Source organism: Prunus mume, linkage group LG1 (assembly GCF_029339155.1).
Source record: "Prunus mume cultivar Tortuosa linkage group LG1, ASM2933915v1, whole genome shotgun sequence".
In the NCBI taxonomy this organism is placed as follows: domain Eukaryota; kingdom Viridiplantae; phylum Streptophyta; class Magnoliopsida; order Rosales; family Rosaceae; genus Prunus; species Prunus mume.
Window position 1 is genome coordinate 1112215 of NC_142698.1, and position 20462 is coordinate 1132676.

General features: G+C 36.0%; 3 protein-coding genes, 1 long non-coding RNA gene, 1 other non-coding gene and 2 pseudogenes across 8 annotated transcripts; 3 read left to right on the forward strand and 4 right to left on the reverse strand.

Moving 5' to 3' along the window:
- Nucleotides 1-2094: 2094 nt before the first annotated feature.
- On the forward strand, nucleotides 2095-3943 carry LOC148920630 (uncharacterized). Its single transcript, XR_016125918.1, has 2 exons — nucleotides 2095-2325; nucleotides 3095-3943. It is a non-coding gene; the product is annotated as an uncharacterized LOC148920630 (long non-coding RNA).
- Nucleotides 3239-5685, reverse strand: LOC148920631 (putative aldo-keto reductase 1). 2 transcript variants are annotated; one of them, XM_089049741.1, is made up of 7 exons: nucleotides 5525-5685; nucleotides 5038-5205; nucleotides 4646-4852; nucleotides 4369-4541; nucleotides 4148-4244; nucleotides 3789-3942; nucleotides 3239-3535 (listed from the first exon to the last, which is right to left on the reverse strand). In XM_089049741.1, the coding sequence occupies exons 1-7, from the start codon at nucleotides 5582-5584 to the stop codon at nucleotides 3357-3359; spliced, it is 1038 nt and encodes a 345-aa protein (XP_088905867.1). In that variant the 5' UTR covers nucleotides 5585-5685; the 3' UTR covers nucleotides 3239-3356. The 2 variants fall into 2 exon arrangements, with proteins under 2 accessions (XP_088905867.1, XP_088905872.1); XM_089049746.1 differs by having other exon boundaries at nucleotides 4148-4240; nucleotides 4365-4541; nucleotides 5525-5684.
- Nucleotides 5686-5747: 62 nt separating this feature from the next.
- TRNAG-GCC (transfer RNA glycine (anticodon GCC)) lies at nucleotides 5748-5818 on the reverse strand. The gene has a single exon. It is a non-coding gene; the product is annotated as a tRNA-Gly (tRNA).
- A 603-nt stretch (nucleotides 5819-6421) lies between these two features.
- LOC103344029 (NDR1/HIN1-like protein 1 pseudogene) lies at nucleotides 6422-7286 on the reverse strand (annotated as a pseudogene).
- A 6966-nt stretch (nucleotides 7287-14252) lies between these two features.
- Nucleotides 14253-16805, reverse strand: LOC103344033 (rust resistance kinase Lr10-like). Its single transcript, XM_089049732.1, has 3 exons — nucleotides 16142-16805; nucleotides 16001-16036; nucleotides 14253-15555 (listed from the first exon to the last, which is right to left on the reverse strand). The coding sequence occupies exons 1-3, from the start codon at nucleotides 16776-16778 to the stop codon at nucleotides 14510-14512; spliced, it is 1719 nt and encodes a 572-aa protein (XP_088905858.1). The 5' UTR covers nucleotides 16779-16805; the 3' UTR covers nucleotides 14253-14509.
- A 307-nt stretch (nucleotides 16806-17112) lies between these two features.
- On the forward strand, nucleotides 17113-18246 carry LOC148920633 (uncharacterized). Its single transcript, XM_089044615.1, has 2 exons — nucleotides 17113-18039; nucleotides 18140-18246. The coding sequence occupies exons 1-2, from the start codon at nucleotides 17115-17117 to the stop codon at nucleotides 18244-18246; spliced, it is 1032 nt and encodes a 343-aa protein (XP_088900741.1). The 5' UTR covers nucleotides 17113-17114.
- LOC148920634 (rust resistance kinase Lr10 pseudogene) lies at nucleotides 18167-19899 on the forward strand (annotated as a pseudogene). Of its 2 annotated transcripts, XR_016125906.1 has the most exons (2): nucleotides 18167-18381; nucleotides 18565-19899. The product of XR_016125906.1 is annotated as a rust resistance kinase Lr10 pseudogene, transcript variant X2 (transcript). The 2 variants fall into 2 exon arrangements; XR_016125905.1 differs by having other exon boundaries at nucleotides 18167-19899.
- The last annotated feature ends 563 nt before the right edge of the window (nucleotides 19900-20462 follow it).

Below are 20462 nucleotides of genomic sequence, written 5' to 3' on the forward strand. Positions count from 1 at the left end.
TAGTAATAATACACTTTGGATTGAAATGGTAAGCAAATATACTCTCTTAATTAAGGAGTCCAGCTATGGAGGAATGTAAAAAGACTTATCTTTGCTTTTACTCAGATTATCTTTGCTTTTTTAAAGAGCCAGAATAATCGTAATAAAGACGAATCTTGTTGATATGTTTAGATAGACAGGTAATAAATAATAAATTGTTATTAACCAGACTCTGTAGAAATTAAACTCATTAAGAAATATCTCTAGGAAATATCAACTGTCATGATTTGCACGAGTTCCCAATGGGCATAGGACCATTGACTTGATTATGGCTTATCACTCATTATTTATGTGTGGTCCCAAGGATGTAATCATGTCGTTATGGGGAAACTTATTAATCTCTTTTTAACTTCTCTCTTTTACTGTTAGTTTGTGATATTTACGCTAAAAACTCCTACATTTTTAACATTTTTATATCTTTATATTTTGTTTAAGTTAAACTTTGTGAATTTTTATTTCTCTGTCTTTTGTCATGTTTGAGTTGGGTACCTTAATATTAGATTTTGTGAACCATTTTTGTATTTCTTCTCTATGTTGGAATATAAAGTATTAATTTTTGAGTCTATAATAATGTAGATGATGAGATTAGTATTTAAGTATTATAAAATATGAAATTGTGGACAATTATGATTATAACGAATGGATATATTATTAATCAATATAAAATGTTAGTGTCATATTAATTTAGACTATTTTTAAAAAATTTGTGAAGGCCCCCCTCTAATTTGAAATCCTGGCTCCGCCACTTCGACACGTGTTTATAGGCATAATCATGATTATATAAATTAAAGTAAAATGTTAATTGCGGTTATACCTATGGAAGCATGTCAAGTATTAAGTACAGTAGTGAGCATACACCTTTGTTTAAAGTGGTAAGCAAACATATTTTCCAAAAAAACAGCAAGCAATTGCTTCTCAACGACATGAATTTAAAACAGAAGAAAAAATAAATAAATATAAGTGCAAATAAATAAAAAAGGACACTTGGGTAAGCCAAAAGCAAGGCCCATTCCACAAGAAACCAAATTAAGGAATACTAAAATTGAAAAACTACTCACTCAACTCAAAAAAACTAGGGAGATTCACTATTATACCTAATATAGGATCCCAAATTATAAAAATACCCTATATGAAATGGACTTTAGAAATACACCAAAAACCCATTTACAACTTAACAAAAAGCTTTTAACTTCTTTTAAATTACAAAACTGTCATTGATTTCTTAAAACAAACCCAGTCTCAAAACCTCATAAAAAAGTCCAAGGGCATCAAAGTAATTTAATAATCAAAATTAAATTCAATAGGGTCAGCTATCATTTTTTGGGTTTGTTTATAGAATTAAATGGTGTAGGGTTTATTTATAATTTTAGTGCTAAGAATGAGTATATGACTAAATATCTAAAAAAACTATCTGTAACCACAAACAAACTTAGATTCGAGATTTACAAAATCCGATAACGAAATTGACGATTGATGAAGGCCACAGACAACGAGAGAGAGAAAAAGAAGAAAAACAAAAGAGAAGTAGAGAGAGAAACAGAGAGAGGAAAAAGAGAAAAGTAGAGAGACGAGAGAAAACAAGATGGAAGAAAAAGAGAAAAGTTACATGAAAAAGAAGTGGAGAGAAAAAAAAAGTTAACCACATTATATCCTCTAAGTTTGGGGCATTATCGAAATGGACTACGGAGGTTCAATTTCATCAATTTACACCCCAATATTTTAATATTCAATCAATTTTCACATTCCGTTAATTTAACCGTCTAATTGTTTGTGAAATTGATGATGTGGCAAATTACGGACCCACTTTGTTTTTTTGTTTTTAAATTAATTTTTTAAAATATTAATGTTTTATTACTTTAAGAAATTGTTTAAGAGTAATTTTCATTTTACTATATTGAAGTTTACCGAGTTTCAATCTTTAATATATCAAATTTTTTTTTTTTTGTCTCAATCTTATATTGAATGTTTATTTTTGTAACACTTTCTTACATCTGTGGCCTGTAGGTGCTTCCATCAAGCCCAAAACGACAGCAGCGACGCCAAATTTCTACCCAATCACGCCCGCGACAACGAAATTCACGCCCACGACGTCTGACCGTTCCATCCAGTCGCACTCCTTCCCACTTCAAGAAAAAACACTCACATACTCACAAGCATAACCCTCGCCATTTCACTCTGAAAATTCGCTCTCTGAAAATAGAAAAGCAATCAGAAAGCAACGACCACCAACATCGACGAAAACAAGCGCTGCAACTCATTCTCAAACTCTGAAAAGAAAAAAAAAATGTAAGAAACTCTCACTGCCTCACTAAATGAGAAACTATATTGCAGTCACTAATGGGTCTGACACCTTTGCTTTCGTTTCTAAATTCTTCTTCTTCGTCCATTGCGCAAACTAAGCAGCACGTTTCTTTTTGTATTTCTGTTTTGCCTTTTGGATTTGCATATATGTTGTTTCTAAATGATTTCCTACACTACATAGTAGTTTTAGGTATTTTAGCTTCTGGAAATACATGGTTTTATACTTCCATGCTTGAGTTTTTCGAGTTAAGAAGAAATTTTCGTTCGGGCATTTCAACAAACACGTAGAAGGCAAAGTATATAACAGATTGTGGGGTGAAATTTTTGTTTCAATTTCGAACACTACACAGAAGTTCTATTTCTGTTGGGTCTTGTGCATTTCAACAAAAATGCATGTAGTTTTGCAGTTTTATGATTTTGCTAAATTTTGATTAGGGTATCCCAGCTTCTAGATTTCAACAAAACCATGGGTTTATGCTGTCAAGAAATGTGTAGTTTAACAACCACTTTTGTTTATGCTCGAGTTTTTTGGGTTATTCCATGTTGTTTTTGGTTTTCAGTTACTGGTTTGATTGGTTAAGGATGTTTCCTACTATCTAATGGCTTGTAGTTTTTGGTTTTGAGTTGCTTTATAGGTTGTAGAGTCCGTTACTACTTACTACAAAAAATACAGAGGTGTTTATGAAAAAAGACTTAGCTAGTGAACCTATGAAGCTCTTTAAACAGATAAACAATGTTTTCTGAATCTTACCAGACTATTTGAGGAAGCAAGAATTGTAAGCCAACTTGGGTCTTCTTCAAATCTGTTTTCTGAGAAGGAAATACAGAGAAAGAGGAGAAGAAAAGAAAATAGAATGGGAATCTGTGCAGTTGTTTCAGAGGTTTTTGGAGGCGTCGGTTAATAAATTACACCACTTCTTTATTAATAGAAGAGAAATGTAGCATGCATGCACCCATGATTGTTCAGTTACTCAACTCTATACCATCCCACATAACTTATCAATACAAAAGTTCCTTTAGACCTTTGGAGGAGTGTTGGCAAAGTTCCATTGCAAATGCGTCATGCCTGTGTAGGTTCTATCACCAGCTACTTGGTCGATTGGGACAGCATCAGAAACTTCTTTCAGGTCCTCTTCTCCAAGTTTCACCCTCAAGGAGCCAATGTTTGCATCCAGGTTCTTAATCTTTGTTGTCCCTAAGCAGTTGAAAATTCAAAGCAAATGAGCAATATGGACTATGGACATGGAGTGTAAGAACTTTTCTTCGCTCGACTTGAGTTAGTGTACAACATGCTGTCACTCAGAAGCATAATCAAAGTTCTGCCTCTGATTACATCTTAAAACTATTTTCAAAGAAAAAACAACTTAACCAAAAGTCCTTAAACTAATTCACCTTAGGCACGTTTGTTAATTTAAGTTGCAGATAACAAAAGTGTAATGATAGCTCACCTGGGATGGGCACAACATCATCTCCTTGGTGGAGAACCCATGCTAGTGCTAGTTGAGCAGGAGATGATTGGTGCTTTTTTGCAAGGCTTTCTATTTGATTGTAAATGTTCTTGTTCTTCTCCAAGTTCTCGCCTATGAACCGAGGATTTGAGGCCTTAGAAAACATAAAAAAGAAAAATGGATCAGGTTTCTGAACATTCCTTCTCCTAAGAAATAATAAATGTAAGGAGATGAAGTAAAGTCCCCTCAAAGCTTCCTCATGGAAAGATGCACAAAATTAATCACAGCTTAAAGAATATAATTGGGAACATTTGGTTTTACAATGAACTAAGCAGAAAAATTGGTGAAGAAACATTTACCAAGAAGCTATTTGCAGGCACACTTTCTAAAACTGCTTTGCCACCGAAAAACCCACGACCAAGAGGACTGTATGGAACTATACCTATGCCAAGCTCCCTGTATGTGATAACATTACACCATCCAATGAGATAATTGACACATATTAGAGTTGTAATAGGTAGAGCTTGAGTTTGATTCAGAGGACCAATTTTGCATAGCTCAGATAGGATTTTGAACATGCCTGCAAAGTGGAATAATCTCTTCCTCAATATCACGAGTCCAGAGAGACCACTCCATTTGTACAGCTGTGATGGGATGAACTGCATGTGCCCTCCTTATTGTGTCCGGGCTAGCTTCTGATAAACCGATGTACTTTACTTTCCCTTCTTCCACCAGTTTCTTCAGCTCACCAATCTAAACTCCAGAAAGAAAACGAAAAGGTATATAATCAAACTAACATGCAGAGTTCATTATGCAATTGCGGTGGTTGCAGCTGAATAAGGAAAAGAATCACATACAGTTTCCTCTATAGGCACCGAAGTGTCCACCCGATGTTGGTAATACAGATCAATGTAGTCCACACCAAGACGCTTCAAGCTAGCTTCGCAGGCTGAACGGACATACTCAGGAGTACCCTTGATTACGATAGTAGGAGGGTCAACGGTTCCGGTAATACCAAACTTTGTGGCTAATTGAATTTTTTCTCTTGGCAACTGCTTCAAGGCCTGGAAAATTAAAACTTTGCAATTAGGCTCGCAGAAAATCAATAGAAAAGTCCTTCGTTACTTGTAAGGCAGCTGCAAGTTTCTTCTTCTTGACAAGAATAGAAACATACAAAACATTGACTTGTGGAGTTCGTGTAATCATTCAGAAGTCGTTGACAAATTCAGAAGCGGAGAGACATGCATACCTTCCCAATAAGAATCTCATTCAAATGAGGTCCATATACATCAGATGTGTCAAAGAAAGTGATTCCTTTACTGAAGGCATCTTTGATTATCGAGATTCCATCCTCATCAGCGACAGGAGAGTTGTAGACTCCAGACAAGCCCATGCACCCAAACCCCAATTTTGAGACCTGAAAGGAAATCATAAATTCTGAACTAAAGCAGGAAAAACTGTTCCAAGTTTCAGTCTTGGAATCTGAATTCTCTTCCCCTCGGCCATATTATTTTTCCTATATGTAATTTCTTTAGATTCCTTTCCTTTTAGATCAATCCCAAATATAAATTGGATTTGTTAATACAAAGTCTACCCTGCGTTAGGATTAAATCATTGGATTGTTTTCCACCCAAGAAGTCAGCTTTCTGGAAAAAGATGCAACTGACTGTGTTTTAGAGTTGTAATTTGAAAACTATGAACAGGAAAGGATAAGTTGAAGAGTAAGATGTACGTACCTCAAGTCCTTGATTTCCCAATTTAACTCTAGGAATTTCGACTGTGTTATCTTCAGCCATCTTTCTAAACTTTCGGCTCTCTGTTTTTTTCTCCTCCTCTTTCTAAAGGTTTTTTAGGGTCCGCTCCTCCCAGTTTGGTAGACTGTCTTTTTTGGACAAGGAGGTTGGTGGATTGTTACGTCAAAAAAAAATTTAAATCAGAAAAAGTAAAACTGACGAGTGTTGCACCAGCCGGGAATCGAACCCGGGTCTGTACCGTGGCAGGGTACTATTCTACCACTAGACCACTGGTGCTCTCGGTGAACATAAATAGGCATTAGTAAAATATATTAAATAAAACTAACTTGTATAAGAGCATCTTCAAAAGGTATGTGACAAAAATGACAAAAATTGTAGGAAAAAATTATTCCAATTGAGTCAAATCGTACATGCATTTATAGGTTAATGACAAATATTACTTCCATACATTTTCATTCTTAATGCCCTTGCATTTGACATCTCGCTTGGTGAATTCAACAAATAGCGTGACACATACGTTAGAGATTTCCGATTAATAATGTAATTAGCATTTCTATACATGTAATACTATTTTCCTTCTTTCGTAAGACTGTTGAGCAAGCTTCTTTTCATTATTTACTAACATCTCTTGGTCTTTGCTAGGGGAACATTAACAAAATTCAAGTATATATTTGACATGTGTTTGGATCGTGTTTGATGAAAAGCGTACAGCAGATCTATATATACGGTTTGACGATGTTTGCATTTTGGTCATCCAAGAAGTCAGAGAATGATGACTTCGTATCTTGAAGACTAAATTACGTTAATCATAGACAGGGGATTTATTAACATATAAGAATTTGAATTCCTTTAAATCATATATATCCTCCCAAAAAGAAACAAGAACTCAAAAATTGAAAAAGCAAGGGGATAATTAAAAGAGAAATCAAATTAATTAAGAAGCAGTTGATCTGGGTGCTAGCCCTCCTCTTTACCAAAACAAAACAAAAAAATTAAGAAGCAATCTCCACATCGCAATGATCCACCGGCTGACCCTTGATGAGGTTTGGACCACCGTTGTTCAAATCCCCAAACCTGATATTCGCCGGGCAATGCACGTACAAGTGATACTTGGGCGAAATCCAAGTCCCTACTTTCCACTTCACGTCCCCTTGAAGCTTGATATTCATCAGGATAACCCCAGCATGCCAATCTTGATCCAAAGACTGCTGCGAATATGGCGAAATCGGCATGTCGTAGCCAGTCAAAGGAGGTGACCACACCACAGGTTCCTTGTGTCCTTGGTACGTAGGAGGCAAGAGATACGCCATTGTTATCTGCTGGTCTCGATATGTGGCGTAGACGTGGAGAGGCTGGTACTCTACGCCTATCCGAGAATTAGGGTTTCTAGAGGACAGTGTGACCTGCATGATGATGGTGATGGCGTAGGGCGGTACCTTGGAGACGTTGAACTGATAAACGGTGACGTCTTCGAGGTTGAAGCTTGGCTTGGAGGGGTGGAGAATGAGGAACACAACAAACACTAGGAGGCCAATAAAGACAATAAGGCCACCGGTGCCCCATGCGAACCACTTTAGTTTCCTGCTGCTAATGCAGCCGACGTTGACGTTGGCTATCTTTTCACTCATGGCGGGGAGTGGATTGCGTGGCGGCGAAGGGATCCGGATTGAAGGCAGAGATATGATCTCTAGCTGAGGAAAGTTGTCGAACTAAACGTATGCGGACTAGTGTGAGATAACTTACCAACAGGGAGTTTGATAAAGGGTCTAGTGTGAAAACATATAGCGAAACAAAGTTAGAGTAAGCAAAAATAGAATTTGAGTAATACTTCAAAAAGGTTTGATAGAATCCGATGCATTCACATTCCCACGATTATATAATTCCATGAAAAATTCATGAATTCCTACAATAAATGTTTTCCGTTTTCCTATGAAGAAAATAAATTTAGCTATCTTCTTTCTTGAAAATAACAGAAAAAGATTGCTATGGAAAAATATGAAGTCAACCTAATATATCTAGTAATCAAAGCATGAATCAACTATTTTATGATTGAAATAAATGAATTAAAGTTCGGCAAAACTACTCACCGGATGCATGATCATCTCCATGACTGAACAAAACGTTTGAATATAGGAGAGCAGCCGTACACGAAAGCTCTGCAAACTATAAGATTTAACCCTAATTGTACACAGTATGTACAATGGATAGTTCTCTAGTATATATATAGCGATTTTTATTGTTATTTTTTAAAATAACTTGACGCATTCTTCATGGAACAAATCAGGAATGATTATTTTTTCCAAGCAAGGATTGAAGAAGAAGCAATACCTTAATAAATGCGATTTTTTTCTGTCAAAATATATATAAGATGATTTGTTTCCATTTTTGTTACAAAAAAGTTGCAGGTCGGTTGTAATTTTCCTTGTTTTTCAATTCAATGCGATTTTCTTTCAATAAAAAACTGTCTAGTGGATATATCTTTGGATGTCTGCCATCATTCATTACTGGGGGATCTTAAAAGATATTTCCTTTTTTTTTTTTTTCCTGTTTTTTTTTTTTGTTTTTTGTTTTTTTTTTATTGCGATGTGTTGCTGACGTGTGTGATGAGAACCGGACACTCTTGATGAGGTGTGCCGTAGACCCTTGACACGGTACGTGTTAACAAAACAAATAACATAATTAGTGGGACACAGAAAACACATTTCTTAAATTCTCTAGCTAAGGATATCATCATTTGTGGCTCATGATCATCTCAAAGAACAAAGGCTTTGTCATGCCACACAAGCTAAGGATATCCTAGAACAAGACTTGATCTTGCCACACAAGCAAAGGATATCCCTTCAGACCAATTGGCTTGCTTATTATGTACCTGTTTGTAAATTCGTTAAAGCACGTCTCCTTAAAATCGTATTGCACGCGTATAAAGACGCAGCAAGATCTTCTTCGATCCTTGATCGTCTTTTATTTCTTTTATCTTTTTCATAATTTCATGCTTAAAACTAGATGATATCCTTTACAGGAAATATTTTAAATCAGAAAATAAAGGGACAAACTAGAAAAGTAGGGGGTTCAATAAAGCAAAACTAAAAGATGAAGACATCATTGATGGGAGATTTCAAGCACGGATTTTTCCAAACAGCTAAACTGTGGAAAATGGAATGACCAGAAAGAAAGCAAAGAATCTAATGTGTTTTCTCTTTTCAAAGCCATGAGATGAGAGTAGTTATGGAAGTCTGATTATTTTCTTCATCTATTGGACTATGCTTTAAATTTCTTTGTTGAATTAAAAAATCTAGCGAAGAAACATTTTATGCATATTTCTTTGACGAATATTGTGCGTTAGGCCCAATACCCACACCCAATTAGGCCTGAGAGTCCAATATTCGGCTTCAAACTCTCCTTTTTAGGCCTAACTCCAAATTTTGGAAATTACAAATGGGCTCAGCTCGAATGAGATTTTTTTATTTTAAATTTTATAATATGTATTTATTTCTATAAGTGACAGTAGGAGAGGAGAGTTTTTTTCACACACACTGTCAAGGTGTTATGAAAATTCGAATGAAGCCTATCGAACGCCCTTCAATGAATAAAGTAGTCGAGATGCTCGTAGGATAAATTGAGAGCCTCCACATGCCTCCAAGGCCTTTCTTATATCCACAACAAATTCTTGCAGATGAAGTTGGTGTGGACAATCCAAGTCCCTGTGCATCAGGTGCTTCAGAATCTGTAGAAATTACTTTTATTGCTGATGCAAATGAAGTGAATTAATATTAATCAAGATATGGATCTATGTAAGGGAAAGTTAGCAGCTTTACTCTGTATTTGATCCTAGCATAAATATGTTTACATGTTATAATTAATATATATATATTATGTTAATTAATCTTTTATAAATGTTTAGTTTATCATGAAATTCTCAACAACAAAAAAACAGCCTTAGCCCAGTCCAACTTAAGTAACCCAATGTAGCCCAACCCAGCCCAACCCAATTCTATACAACACGTTCAAGCCCTAATAGTCCGGCCCGTGTGAGTGGGCAACGAGGTAGTAAAACCGACCAAATTAGCCCGAAGAAATGCCTAAGTCCTAAAAGCCCAACTTGGTCCCATGAAAGGCCATATAACCCACTTTCCAAATAATCACTAATGCAGAAAATATTTCCTGACATGAGGAGTGGGTTAGAGAGATTCTCAACCTTAGGTAGTTCTCTATTGTGGAACAAGTGTTTAATTCTCATTGAACTTTCTTTGTTTTATTTTTCTTTCCGACCTTTTTTTCTTTTGGAATTGGATGAGTACCACATAACATGAGTGGTCAAGTCTTCCTCTACGTTGCCTGCACTTGGCTTCTTGCTTCACTAGGCCCAAAAACCTCTTGGAAATTTCATTAGTCTTCTTCATATGAAAGGAAATTTCCTTGGGGTGGCTCAGAATGTGGACAATGATAAATAGACATAGTTGTGTTTGAATATTAATCAACAATTTTGATCACATACTTGGTATCTTCTGCACCTTTGAGTTTAGTGGAGAGAATGGTCTATTCCCTTGAAAACAATATATAGACTAATTTATTGTCATGTTGATGGGAGTGGACCAAGAATCATTTATCTGGAGATATATATAAACTCAAGAGCTATAAAAAAATTAGCCAAATAAAAAATCGTTTATTCATTTAATTATTATCATGAATTTTTATTATTATTTATATGAAGTAATATGTTCATCTATTATTCTTTTATCGCAATTAGATGCCGAGTGCTACTATTTCCACCATCCTATCCTATTTCCCCACCCACCTTATCTTCAAAATTTTAAGGACAAATTTAGCCCTTTGTAAAGTGACTTTTAAGGACTTATGCCACCTTATTAAAATTTAATCAAATGGATTGAAATTTTTTCATAATTAAAAAGAAAAAAAAAACTCTAATGCAACTTAACAGTCTGAACCATAACTCCTGCCGTCATTTACCTCTTTTTTTTTTTTCTTTCTATTTCCTATCTCTTCAACCTCTCCCCCTTTCCTGTTTGTTTTGTTTGCAACATCTTCCCCCAATCATTTTTGTTTTTTGGGTCAATATCTCCCCCAATCAATAAAGTCTTCTTATGCCACCTCATTTAAATTCATCCAAAAGCCAAAAAAAGTGACACATCACACTTCAATAATTAAAAAACCAATTGCCTCACACTTAAAATAAATGCAAAGGACCCACTAGTGTAGTGGTTTGGAGAATTGTCACCAAAGGCCATGATTCGAGTCCTAGTATCTATGTTGTGTGTGTATTTAGTATACTATTGCCACTCTCAATAAGAAAAGTCCTTAAATAAATAAATAAATAAATGGAAAGAAGAATTCGTTCTTTCTTTCTTTTTTCTGTTATAGCTTCTCCCTCCCACAAATTCTCAACTCTTTCTTCCATAAATTCTTATTCATGCTTTCAAAATGACACCAACAATTGAATACCTTTTTTTTTTTGTGCTTAATATGTTGAAGAATATGAGTCCCACATCTGGAAACTCGAATAAATAAAATACAACATATAATGAATGGTTCTACTACTAATATCACTGAGGCCTTTTGCGATAAAACCCCACCCTTACATCGGGCTTTGTAGGTGGTTAAGTTGGGGACAATATCGGTGTTGTTAGTAGTGGGCACGACCTATATCTCCAAATTTAATATGGTATCGAATGGGTTGATTGACTGAATTGGGCCTCTATCAATTTTACCCTACCCTTTACCCAATATGTGGTGCTCACGTGTTGGGCTTGAATGATCGACTCCAATACGGACTTGCTTCCACGTGTGGCCCACTATGTGGTGGTCCCACGTGAGGCGTGTTGAAGAATATGAGTTCCACATCGAAAACTTGAACAAATAAAATACAACATATAATGAATGGTTATATTACTAATATCACCGAGGACTTTTGTGATAAAATCTCACACCTATCGGGCTAGGTGGTTAAGTTGGGAACAATATCGGTGTTGTTAGTAGTGATGACCCATCTCTCTGAAATTTAACATAATATTTTTCTTATAGTAACAAATTGGAAGATACCTTGAATTTTGGGTGGGTAAGCACCGAGACACAATCAAATCTCCAATCTTGGCCACAAAAGAAATACAAAAAAAAACATCTCTAGCTTATTATAATATATATGGGAAACTACCGAAGATTACTTGTGAACTTTATTAGGTTTTGATTAATGGGCAAATTGTCAGATTTGATTATTTCATATGTTTTTCTTTTAAAACCATCGTATCTCGTACTTGGAATGGAGGAAGAAAATCTTGTGTATGGTGAGAGAAATTGCAAGATATTGAAGCAAAATTGAATTGAGTAACTAAGACACTTGTATTCTTTAAACATGTTGCAGTGTGAAATTTGAAGAACATGCCATAGCTATGAGCTGCTGGATCTTCTTGTATGGTTTGGTTTGCTTTTTGAAGGTGAAAGGGGGAGGCGATGGGAAGAGAGCAACAATCTGTTTTAACGTTTCGTAAAGTTTGTTTTGGGTGTGCAGCCATTTTGTTTTATTTAAAAATAATCTATGTTTGATGTGTCAATTTTTTGGCTTTTGGATGAAATTTAAATAAGATTGCATGCTAATAAGAGTCGAGTATATCATGATAGAGAGAAATCTAAGAAGATAATTCAGATTCATTTTAATGATACTATTAAGTGGACCCAAACCACTGATCGGCATTGTATTAAAAAGTCCAAATAATCGTTAATGCAGAAAATATTTCCTGACTTGAGGAGTGGGTTGGAGAGATTCCCAAGTTAAGTAGTTGTCTATTGTGGAACAAGTGTTTAGTTCTTATTGAACTTTCTTTGTTCTATTTTTCTTTTTGTCCTTTTTTTCTTTTGGAATACGATGAGAACCACATAACATGAGTATATGGTCAAAGTCTTCCTCTATCTTGCCTGCACTTGGCTTCTTGCTTCACTAGGCCCAAAAACCTTTCGGAAATTTGATTAGTCTTCTTCACCTGAAAGGAAATTTCCTTGGGGTGGCTCGGAATGTGGACAATGATAAATAGACAAGTACCTCTCATAACAACTGTGTTTGAATATTAATCAACAGTTTTGAGCACATACTTGGTATCTTCTGCACCTTTGAGTTTAGCAGAGAGAATGGTCTATTCCCTTGAAAACAATATATAGACTAGTTTATTGTCAGTTATATGTTGAATGTTAATTCATGATATAAAAAATCAACGCTTCGGATTATTTTAATAATATTATTAAGTAGACCCCAACAATTAGTTAGCATTGTATTAACTCTTTTTTTTTTTATATATCTAGCAAATACATATTATGTGGTGTTATATCGGAAGTGGAGGTTCGGTGGTGACACCCTAGGCAAAGATATTCAATTTGTTTGGCTATTCCAAAAGCGATCTTGCAACTAAAGAATGAATTCTTATAGCATTAACGTACGTGCTCTTTAATCTTATAGTATGTATAGATCAAAATGTTGGCACGAGTCCTGATTTCCTTGTGCAATTCACGTTGCCTAATTAGAGTAGTTACCTAGTTAGGATTCCTTGTAGGAAAGTCAACCTGTACTTGTATAAATATCCTCCTTACGGAGAAATATGAAATAATTCACAATCATTCAATCCTGTGTTTTAAGTCAAAAGTCCAACCATAAGTCCAATTTTATTTTTTTTAGTTACTTTTTTGTTATCATCTTTTATCATTTAAATCAAAATTAAAATGTAACAGGTTTTATCATATGATAATTAAATGTGGGAGTCATTTTAGTGATATCGATCGATATAATTCATTTCATCAAATTAATGCAGAAAATATTGTTTCCTCACTTGAATGGGTTGGAATGAAGTAGTTGACTAAAAGCATTGTGGAAATGCCAAAAACTGGAGAAATTTCAGGCCTACTAAATGGTCCAAGTCTCTCGTTGGTGCCGACAAACGTTTTGGACTATTCTGGTGTTTTAGCATGCATACAGTATAACAGTTTTAGCATGCATACAGTATAACGTTTTGGACTATTTGAAGTTTTGAGCGCAATACTCTGACTAGTTTATTGTGCTGTTGATGGGAGTGGATCAAGAATGATTTATTTGGATATCTAAACTACACGACCATTCAAATACAAAGGATCCTATCAAAAAAAAAAAAAAAAACCTAAGGGGAAAAAATATATATTTGAGTTTTTTTCACTATATCATCACATAATTTGAATTATTCATTTTTTAGGTAATCATCGTTTATAAGAAGTATTGAGTTCTTCTATTTATTTAAGTAATTTTTTTTGTAACAATCATCTTTGAGTAATGACCTAAATCATGAATCTTTTGGTTAATAAGATGACATTGTGGAGTGGACATAGACTAATGGCTAGTGTTGTAATATCTTAATAATAAGATGTTAGAGCTTTGGATAAAAGCTTAAAAATATTGATTAAGTAGAGGGGTTCACAGGAAATATTGACGTACCCTCATCTAAATACTTACATGTTGAAGAAAAATTAATATTACAAGGAGTTTGTAGTTCTAATGATTAAGATCATTTATTTTACCACGGAAGATCAATATTATTCGATTCTTCTTCCTTCATAAGTGTTTGTATGAAAAAAAATATAAATACTAACAATTTTATTCACTTTGGTATATGCTCTACCACAATATGGGTCACCCTTTTTTTCCTTTCTATAATTCAAAATACACCATTATATATGAATATATAGAAAAAGAGACACCATCTTAGTCTCAATTATAACATGTACTACAAGTTTGATGAATTATTGCTATCTAATTAATACTTCACATTGAAATTTATTGAATTCAAACTAGTTTCTTAATTAACTAGCTCTCCTTAACACTACAATACCATAACAATCTTATTATAATAACACTCAATGACTTATCTCAGAAATGAGTGGTATAATCCATGCAGGAACATGTGCTTCTTCAGCATAGAGGTCTGTTCATTATCACCTTCAACTCGAAGTGCTCGCAAAAGGATTAGGTGGCATGGCTAGATTACCTTCTCTTTCCAACATTTGAACTACAACTTTCATTGAAGGACGATCTGTTGGATGCCATTGGATGCACCATAGACCCACAATTGCAAGTTTCCTAGCAACTGTTACATCTACTTCGTCGTCACCGATATGGATTCGTAGGTCGTTGCCTTGCTCTAAAAGGTTATAGATCCATTCTGGGAAGTAGACATGGCTAGTGGCGTCTTCCATGACTTTAAAGTTTTTTTTGCCTCCAACCATTTCAAGCAACAATATTCCAAAACTATAGACATCCGACTTATAAGAGACATTGCCGAAGTTCCTTGAGAAGATTTCAGGTGCAATGTAGCCCATGGTCCCCCTAGCTGTAGTCATCGATATTGCACTTTGATCCTTAGCACAAAACTTGGCTAAACCAAAATCAGAAACTTTTGGAGTGAAATCTTGGTCTAGCAATACATTTTGTGGTTTGATATCAAAGTGCAGGATTCGTTGGTCGCATCCTTGGTGAAGATATTCAATTCCTTTAGCTATTCCTAGAGCGATATCTTGCAACTTATCCCAACCAATGAATGAATTCTTATTATCTGCTGATGATAAGAAATTTTGCAAAGAACCATTTGGTAAGTATTCGTAAACAAGAGCACGAATAAATCCGTCGGCACAAATTCCAACCAAGCGAACCACATTGACATGGTGGATTTGACACATTGTCCCCACTTCGTTTATGAAATCTTCCCCTTTTTCATTTGAATTGTTGAGCATTTTCACAGCAACAAGTAACTCGGAGGAAAGCTTTCCTTTGAACACTGTTCCGTAGGCACCTTGACCCAACTTTTCCTTGAATTGACTTGTTATCCTCTTAATATCAGCATAGGAATATCTACTTGGCTTCATCGCTCTGTATTCATCCAAAAATCTTTCAATTCTAAGCTGATTTTCTTTTTCCTTTTTGTTTGAGTTGTAGACATAGCAGATTGTCGTCCCCATCGCTATTAGAACTAAACAGAGTGCGGAAATACCTGCAAATATTATCTTCTACACTGAGAAACCCACAACTTGTGGCTAGATACAAATAATTGGATATAGTGCTCTAGAAAGCTATTCATAGGTGCCTTTATTGGAAGCGCTAGATTTCTATTAATTAAAAATTCAAGTGCCAAGAAACATTTCTAACTTTTTCTATGAAATGTTATCAAAAGTGTTTTTAGCCATTAATTTAAATGCATTTCCAAGCCAATGGGGTATAGCTTAGTTGGTTGAGCTTTTTCATCTCCACCCAATGAATACTCTCTCCCCCAATCGCTTGTACTAAAAACTTGAAAAGGAAAAAAATAAAAAAATAAAAAAATAAAGAACTTTCAGAATATATCCTTAATTTCCTGTACTGGAGCCCCCTCCATTTTTCTTCATAAAAGAAGAAGAAAGGAAAACAAGAAAAGAAATGAACGTCTACTGATAGCTCACCTAATATCTTCAGGGTTGTTCTTCCAAAAATACGACCTGTAAAAGAAGTTCGTGAAATAAAAATCAATGAAATCCAAAATTATAGTTGGCATATATAGAATCCCTGGTCCCATGTTGGAAAGTAAACTTGGAGTGTAATACCTTCACTGGAAGGAATGGACCAATGCAGCGTCAGACCATCAGAGTCCCATATTCTCATTTGGTCTTGGATTTGGGATGCATCTGCAGGATCTGATGTGTAGGAATGAACCTTGATACAAGACACTAGGGGCAGTTGATCAAGGGTACAAGAATCCTCAATGACAACATATATATGGTTGCCAGGATGGTTTCCATGGCAAGGGCTCACTCTCGCCAGACAAGATGGACCATATCGGAAACAATCTTCATCAATTACTGAACAATATTCATCTCTTACTGTTGACGGTGGACAACTGAAAAAGGATGCGCGCCCTACGAATTCAAAGGGAGAAGAACCATTGTTGTAAAAGATCTCGCTCGGCGAGCAACTATCAGAAAGTCTTGCTCCTATTGCATGAGATCTGTAGTTGATTTCATAAATAGAGAGCTTAGCTGACGATGGCATTTCGAGCACAGTGCGGTTGTCATCAGTGCATGATAGATCAAAGCCCCGGATGCCACAATGGATTGGCTGCCTACCTTTAACTCGAAATGGGAATCGGATGGCTGGACCTTCCAGGCCACATCTTGTTTCTCTGCAATCTTCATGGCCTACTACTGTTACTACTACCAAAGCCAACCACCATAAGAAATTCATGATGAGAACCTTAGCCACACCACACCACACCACAAGTATTCTTGAAGATGATATGATATGGACTTGGGTTTCTTCTCTTCAAATATTTTGTATTATTATTTTTAATTGGGTTAGGACTTCAATTTGATTACTTCAAGATGACATAGGCCCCACTCCTTATAGGTGTTTTAGTCAATGGAGGGCGGGTCATGCAACCCCGTTATTTCTCATCTGATTATCGACACAAAAAACTATCCACACAAAAAAAAAAAAAAAAAAAAACCTTATAATTATCTCTTTAAAGGGTTAAACTGTACTAAGTTGGAAATAGATCTTCAATTCTTCCGCTCTGACATCATGTCCAGAGGAAGTCATCTATCTGCTGCATACACAGCCCTCCTCCTTCATCATCTTCTTCTTCTTCTTCCTTCATCTTGTTCCCAAACAGCTTCCAATAATATTACAGATAATAAAGATGATATCTCTGATTGTACCCGTTCTTGTGGAAATATTAACATAAATCCCCCATTCCGATTGAAAGGAGACTCTAAACACTGCGGCAACAAAAGCTTCGAGCTATCTTGTGAGGCAAAGGGAAATGGAACTACTCATCAGGCAGTTCTATCCTTGTTTTCAGGAAAGTACTACGTACATGCAATCAATTACAATAACTTCACAATCCGACTTGTGGATGCTGGTGTTCACAAGATCAAGGACAACTACTTCTCTCACCCACTCTACTCCTTCACCCAGTTCAACTTTTCATCTTATGACTCTCTTTATATCCATTTCTCAACCTCAACTTATATCTATGGCGACAAATTTAATGGTTATCGAGATTATAAAGCATTATCAATGCCTATAATTTTCCTGAGCTGTGAAAATCCAATGAATTCTTCTGATGTCATTGTTGAAACAGCTCCATGCATCAATGGGATCAGCAGCTATTCTTCTTCCAATTCCTCTTTCTCCAGTTTAACAACGTATTCTTATTTCATGCTTGGGCGTGGCTACAATTACAACGTCAATAATAATGGCCCAATTCCATACGATTTGGGGGATTCCTGCAAAATAACACTAATGGCTATGGTGTCCCCTTCAACTGAAGAGGACATGACATCCTGCAAAGGAATATATAATGAAATGGCGTATGGCTTTCAACTGTCATGGCTTGACCAGGCATGTATAGGAAAGTGCAGGTCAGAGGAATCTTGCATGCTGAACAGCAACGGCAATGGAATCTACTGCGATCTCCCCCCGTCAACGACCATAATACCAAAAGGTTAGACAATTGCCAAACCTAGAATTATCTAATATATATTCAGTTAAAGAAGCTGAACTTGGTCTATAAGCTAACTTTACTGTTATCCCTTGCAATGTAGGACGTTGGTACGTCAAGTTGATGGACAATTATCTGGGTGAGCGGATCCCTCTAGTCTCCGTGGTTAGTTTGTTTTGGCCTTTTCGCTTGATAGGCCTTTACCATTGATCGATTTCTTTACTTCTGTTTCAGAACACTTTATTGACCCCATATATAGCCTCCTCCACCTTGATAGGCATTTCCCTATTGGTTCCACCAACGACTTTCGTAATCGGCTCGTGGTCTGTTCAATCATTTACCCCGGTGAGAAAATATGTTGATCACTGAAACATAATTATTTAGATTCGGAGGCACAATATATAAAAACTTATGCTGTTGCGATCGAGAACAAAACACATGCATGCAGGATTGAGATGGATTTGGAGAGGAGTACATTATCATTATATATATTTTTTGAGAATATTATTATTTTTGTGAACCTTGCAGCACTATACCTAGCAGCCAGATTTTCAATTGGTTTTCTCGTTGTAACTGCACTTCTAATATACAAATGGCGAAGGAGGCACTTGTCAATGTATGACAATATAGAAGACTTTTTGAAGAGTAATAATAATCTCATGCCAATACGGTATTCTTACTCGAATATCAAAAAGATGGCCAAAGGTTTCAAAGACAAATTGGGAGAAGGAGGCTATGGCTCCGTATACAAGGCAAAGCTCCGCAGCGGTCGACTCGTAGCCATCAAGATGTTATGTAAGTCCAAAACGAATGGGCAAGACTTTATCAACGAAGTTGGTACCATTGGAAGGATTCACCATGTTAACGTGGTGCGACTTATTGGCTTCTGTGTTGATGGTTCAAAACGTGCTCTTGTATATGATTTCATGCCTAATGGTTCTCTTGACAAATACATTTTTTCTCAACAAGAAGCTATCTCTTTGAGTTGCCAGAAAATATTCGAAATCGCACTTGGAGTGGCTCATGGGATTGAATATCTCCATCGAGGTTGTGATATGCAAATTTTGCACTTTGACATCAAGCCTCACAACATTCTTCTAGACGAGAATTTTACTCCCAAGGTCTCTGACTTTGGGTTAGCAAAGCTGTACCCATTGGATAATAGCATTGTATCTTTGACTGCAGCAAGAGGAACTATGGGATACATAGCTCCAGAACTGTTCTACAAAAACATTGGAGGTGTTTCGTACAAAGCTGATGTGTATAGTTTCGGAATGCTACTGATGGAAATGGCTGGTAGAAGGAAAAACCTGAATGCGGGAATAGAACAATCAAGCCAATTTAGCCAAATCTACTTTCCCACATGGGTTTCTGATCAGTTGAAGGCAGGAAAGGACATAGAAATAGGAGATGATGCAACAGATGAGGAAAAGAAGATCATAAAGAAGATGATGATGGTGGCTTTATGGTGCATACAAATGAAGCCTATCGAACGCCCTTCAATGAATAAAGTAGTGGAGATGCTTGAAGGAGAAATTGAGAGCCTCCAAATGCCTCCAAGGCCTTCCTTATACCCACAACAAATTCCTGCAAGTGAAGCTGGTGTGGACAATCGAAGTCCCTGTGCATCAAGTGCTTCAGAATCTGAAGAGATTACTTTGATTGCGGATGCAAATTAAGTGAATTAATATTAGTCACAATGTGGATCTATGTAAGGGAAAGTTAGCAGCTCTACTCTGTATTATCGTAGCACAAATATGTTTACATGTTGTAATTGATTTAAGCAAATAATCAGCCTCTGCCTTTGGTTATTGTTTGAGAAACTGCCTGCCTAAAATGCAATGACTTGAACTTTGATGACAATTAGGTTTACACAAATTGCCCAAGAGAAACAATTCATTTGTATATGGATATGTTATCCAGTGGGCTTATTATGCTTGAACCACACACAGGATTGAACGGTGTTATGTTGGGTTTTAAAAAAGCTGTGCAAATAGCAAACACATGACTGAACCACACACAGGAACGAAGAAAAAGCTTAAAGAACATTAGCCTAAGCTGCACAATCCACGTGGGCCAACCGTGGAGACCTTCCAAAGGGAAGTGCCAGTTTCACAAAATTGTAAATTCTTAACTCATTCCATACACAGCTCTGTTATTAGATTAGTGATCCCATCCCCAACCCTAAAAAAAGCTCTTGATTTTTGAACATATATCCCAACCATTTTCAAATCCACTAGGATCAGCAAAGCCTATAGATGTTCTAAACAACCACTCGTAAGGTGGATTCATTTTCACCAAAGCCAAAACAAGCATGAGACAGATGTTCTAAGCAACTACTCTGTTTCTTTCTAAATAATGTTGCCTCCATCAAAACACCAAGAGCCATTAAAGGCAAATGAGCTATACTTGACCTCTATAAAAAA

Bases quoted from the DNA above. Each gene is read 5' to 3' on its own strand.
- LOC148920631 (XM_089049741.1), bottom strand. From the start codon at position 5,584: ATGGCTGAAGATAACACAGTCGAAATTCCTAGAGTTAAATTGGGAAAT. The intron at 4,853-5,037 runs GTATGCATGTCT...TTAATTTTCCAG, and splicing joins ATGAGATTCTTATTGGGAAG to GCCTTGAAGCAGTTGCCAAG. The intron at 4,245-4,368 runs GCATGTTCAAAA...TATCACATACAG, and splicing joins GAGATTATTCCACTTTGCAG to GGAGCTTGGCATAGGTATAG.
- LOC103344033 (XM_089049732.1), bottom strand. From the start codon at position 16,778: ATGAATTTCTTATGGTGGTTGGCTTTGGTAGTAGTAACAGTAGTAGGC. The intron at 16,037-16,141 runs GTATTACACTCC...CTTCTTTTACAG, and splicing joins GTCCATTCCTTCCAGTGAAG to GTCGTATTTTTGGAAGAACA. The intron at 15,556-16,000 runs GTGAGCTATCAG...TAATATTTGCAG, and splicing joins AACAACCCTGAAGATATTAG to GTATTTCCGCACTCTGTTTA.
- LOC148920633 (XM_089044615.1), top strand. From the start codon at position 17,115: ATGTCCAGAGGAAGTCATCTATCTGCTGCATACACAGCCCTCCTCCTT. The intron at 18,040-18,139 runs GTTAGACAATTG...CTTGCAATGTAG, and splicing joins AACGACCATAATACCAAAAG to GACGTTGGTACGTCAAGTTG.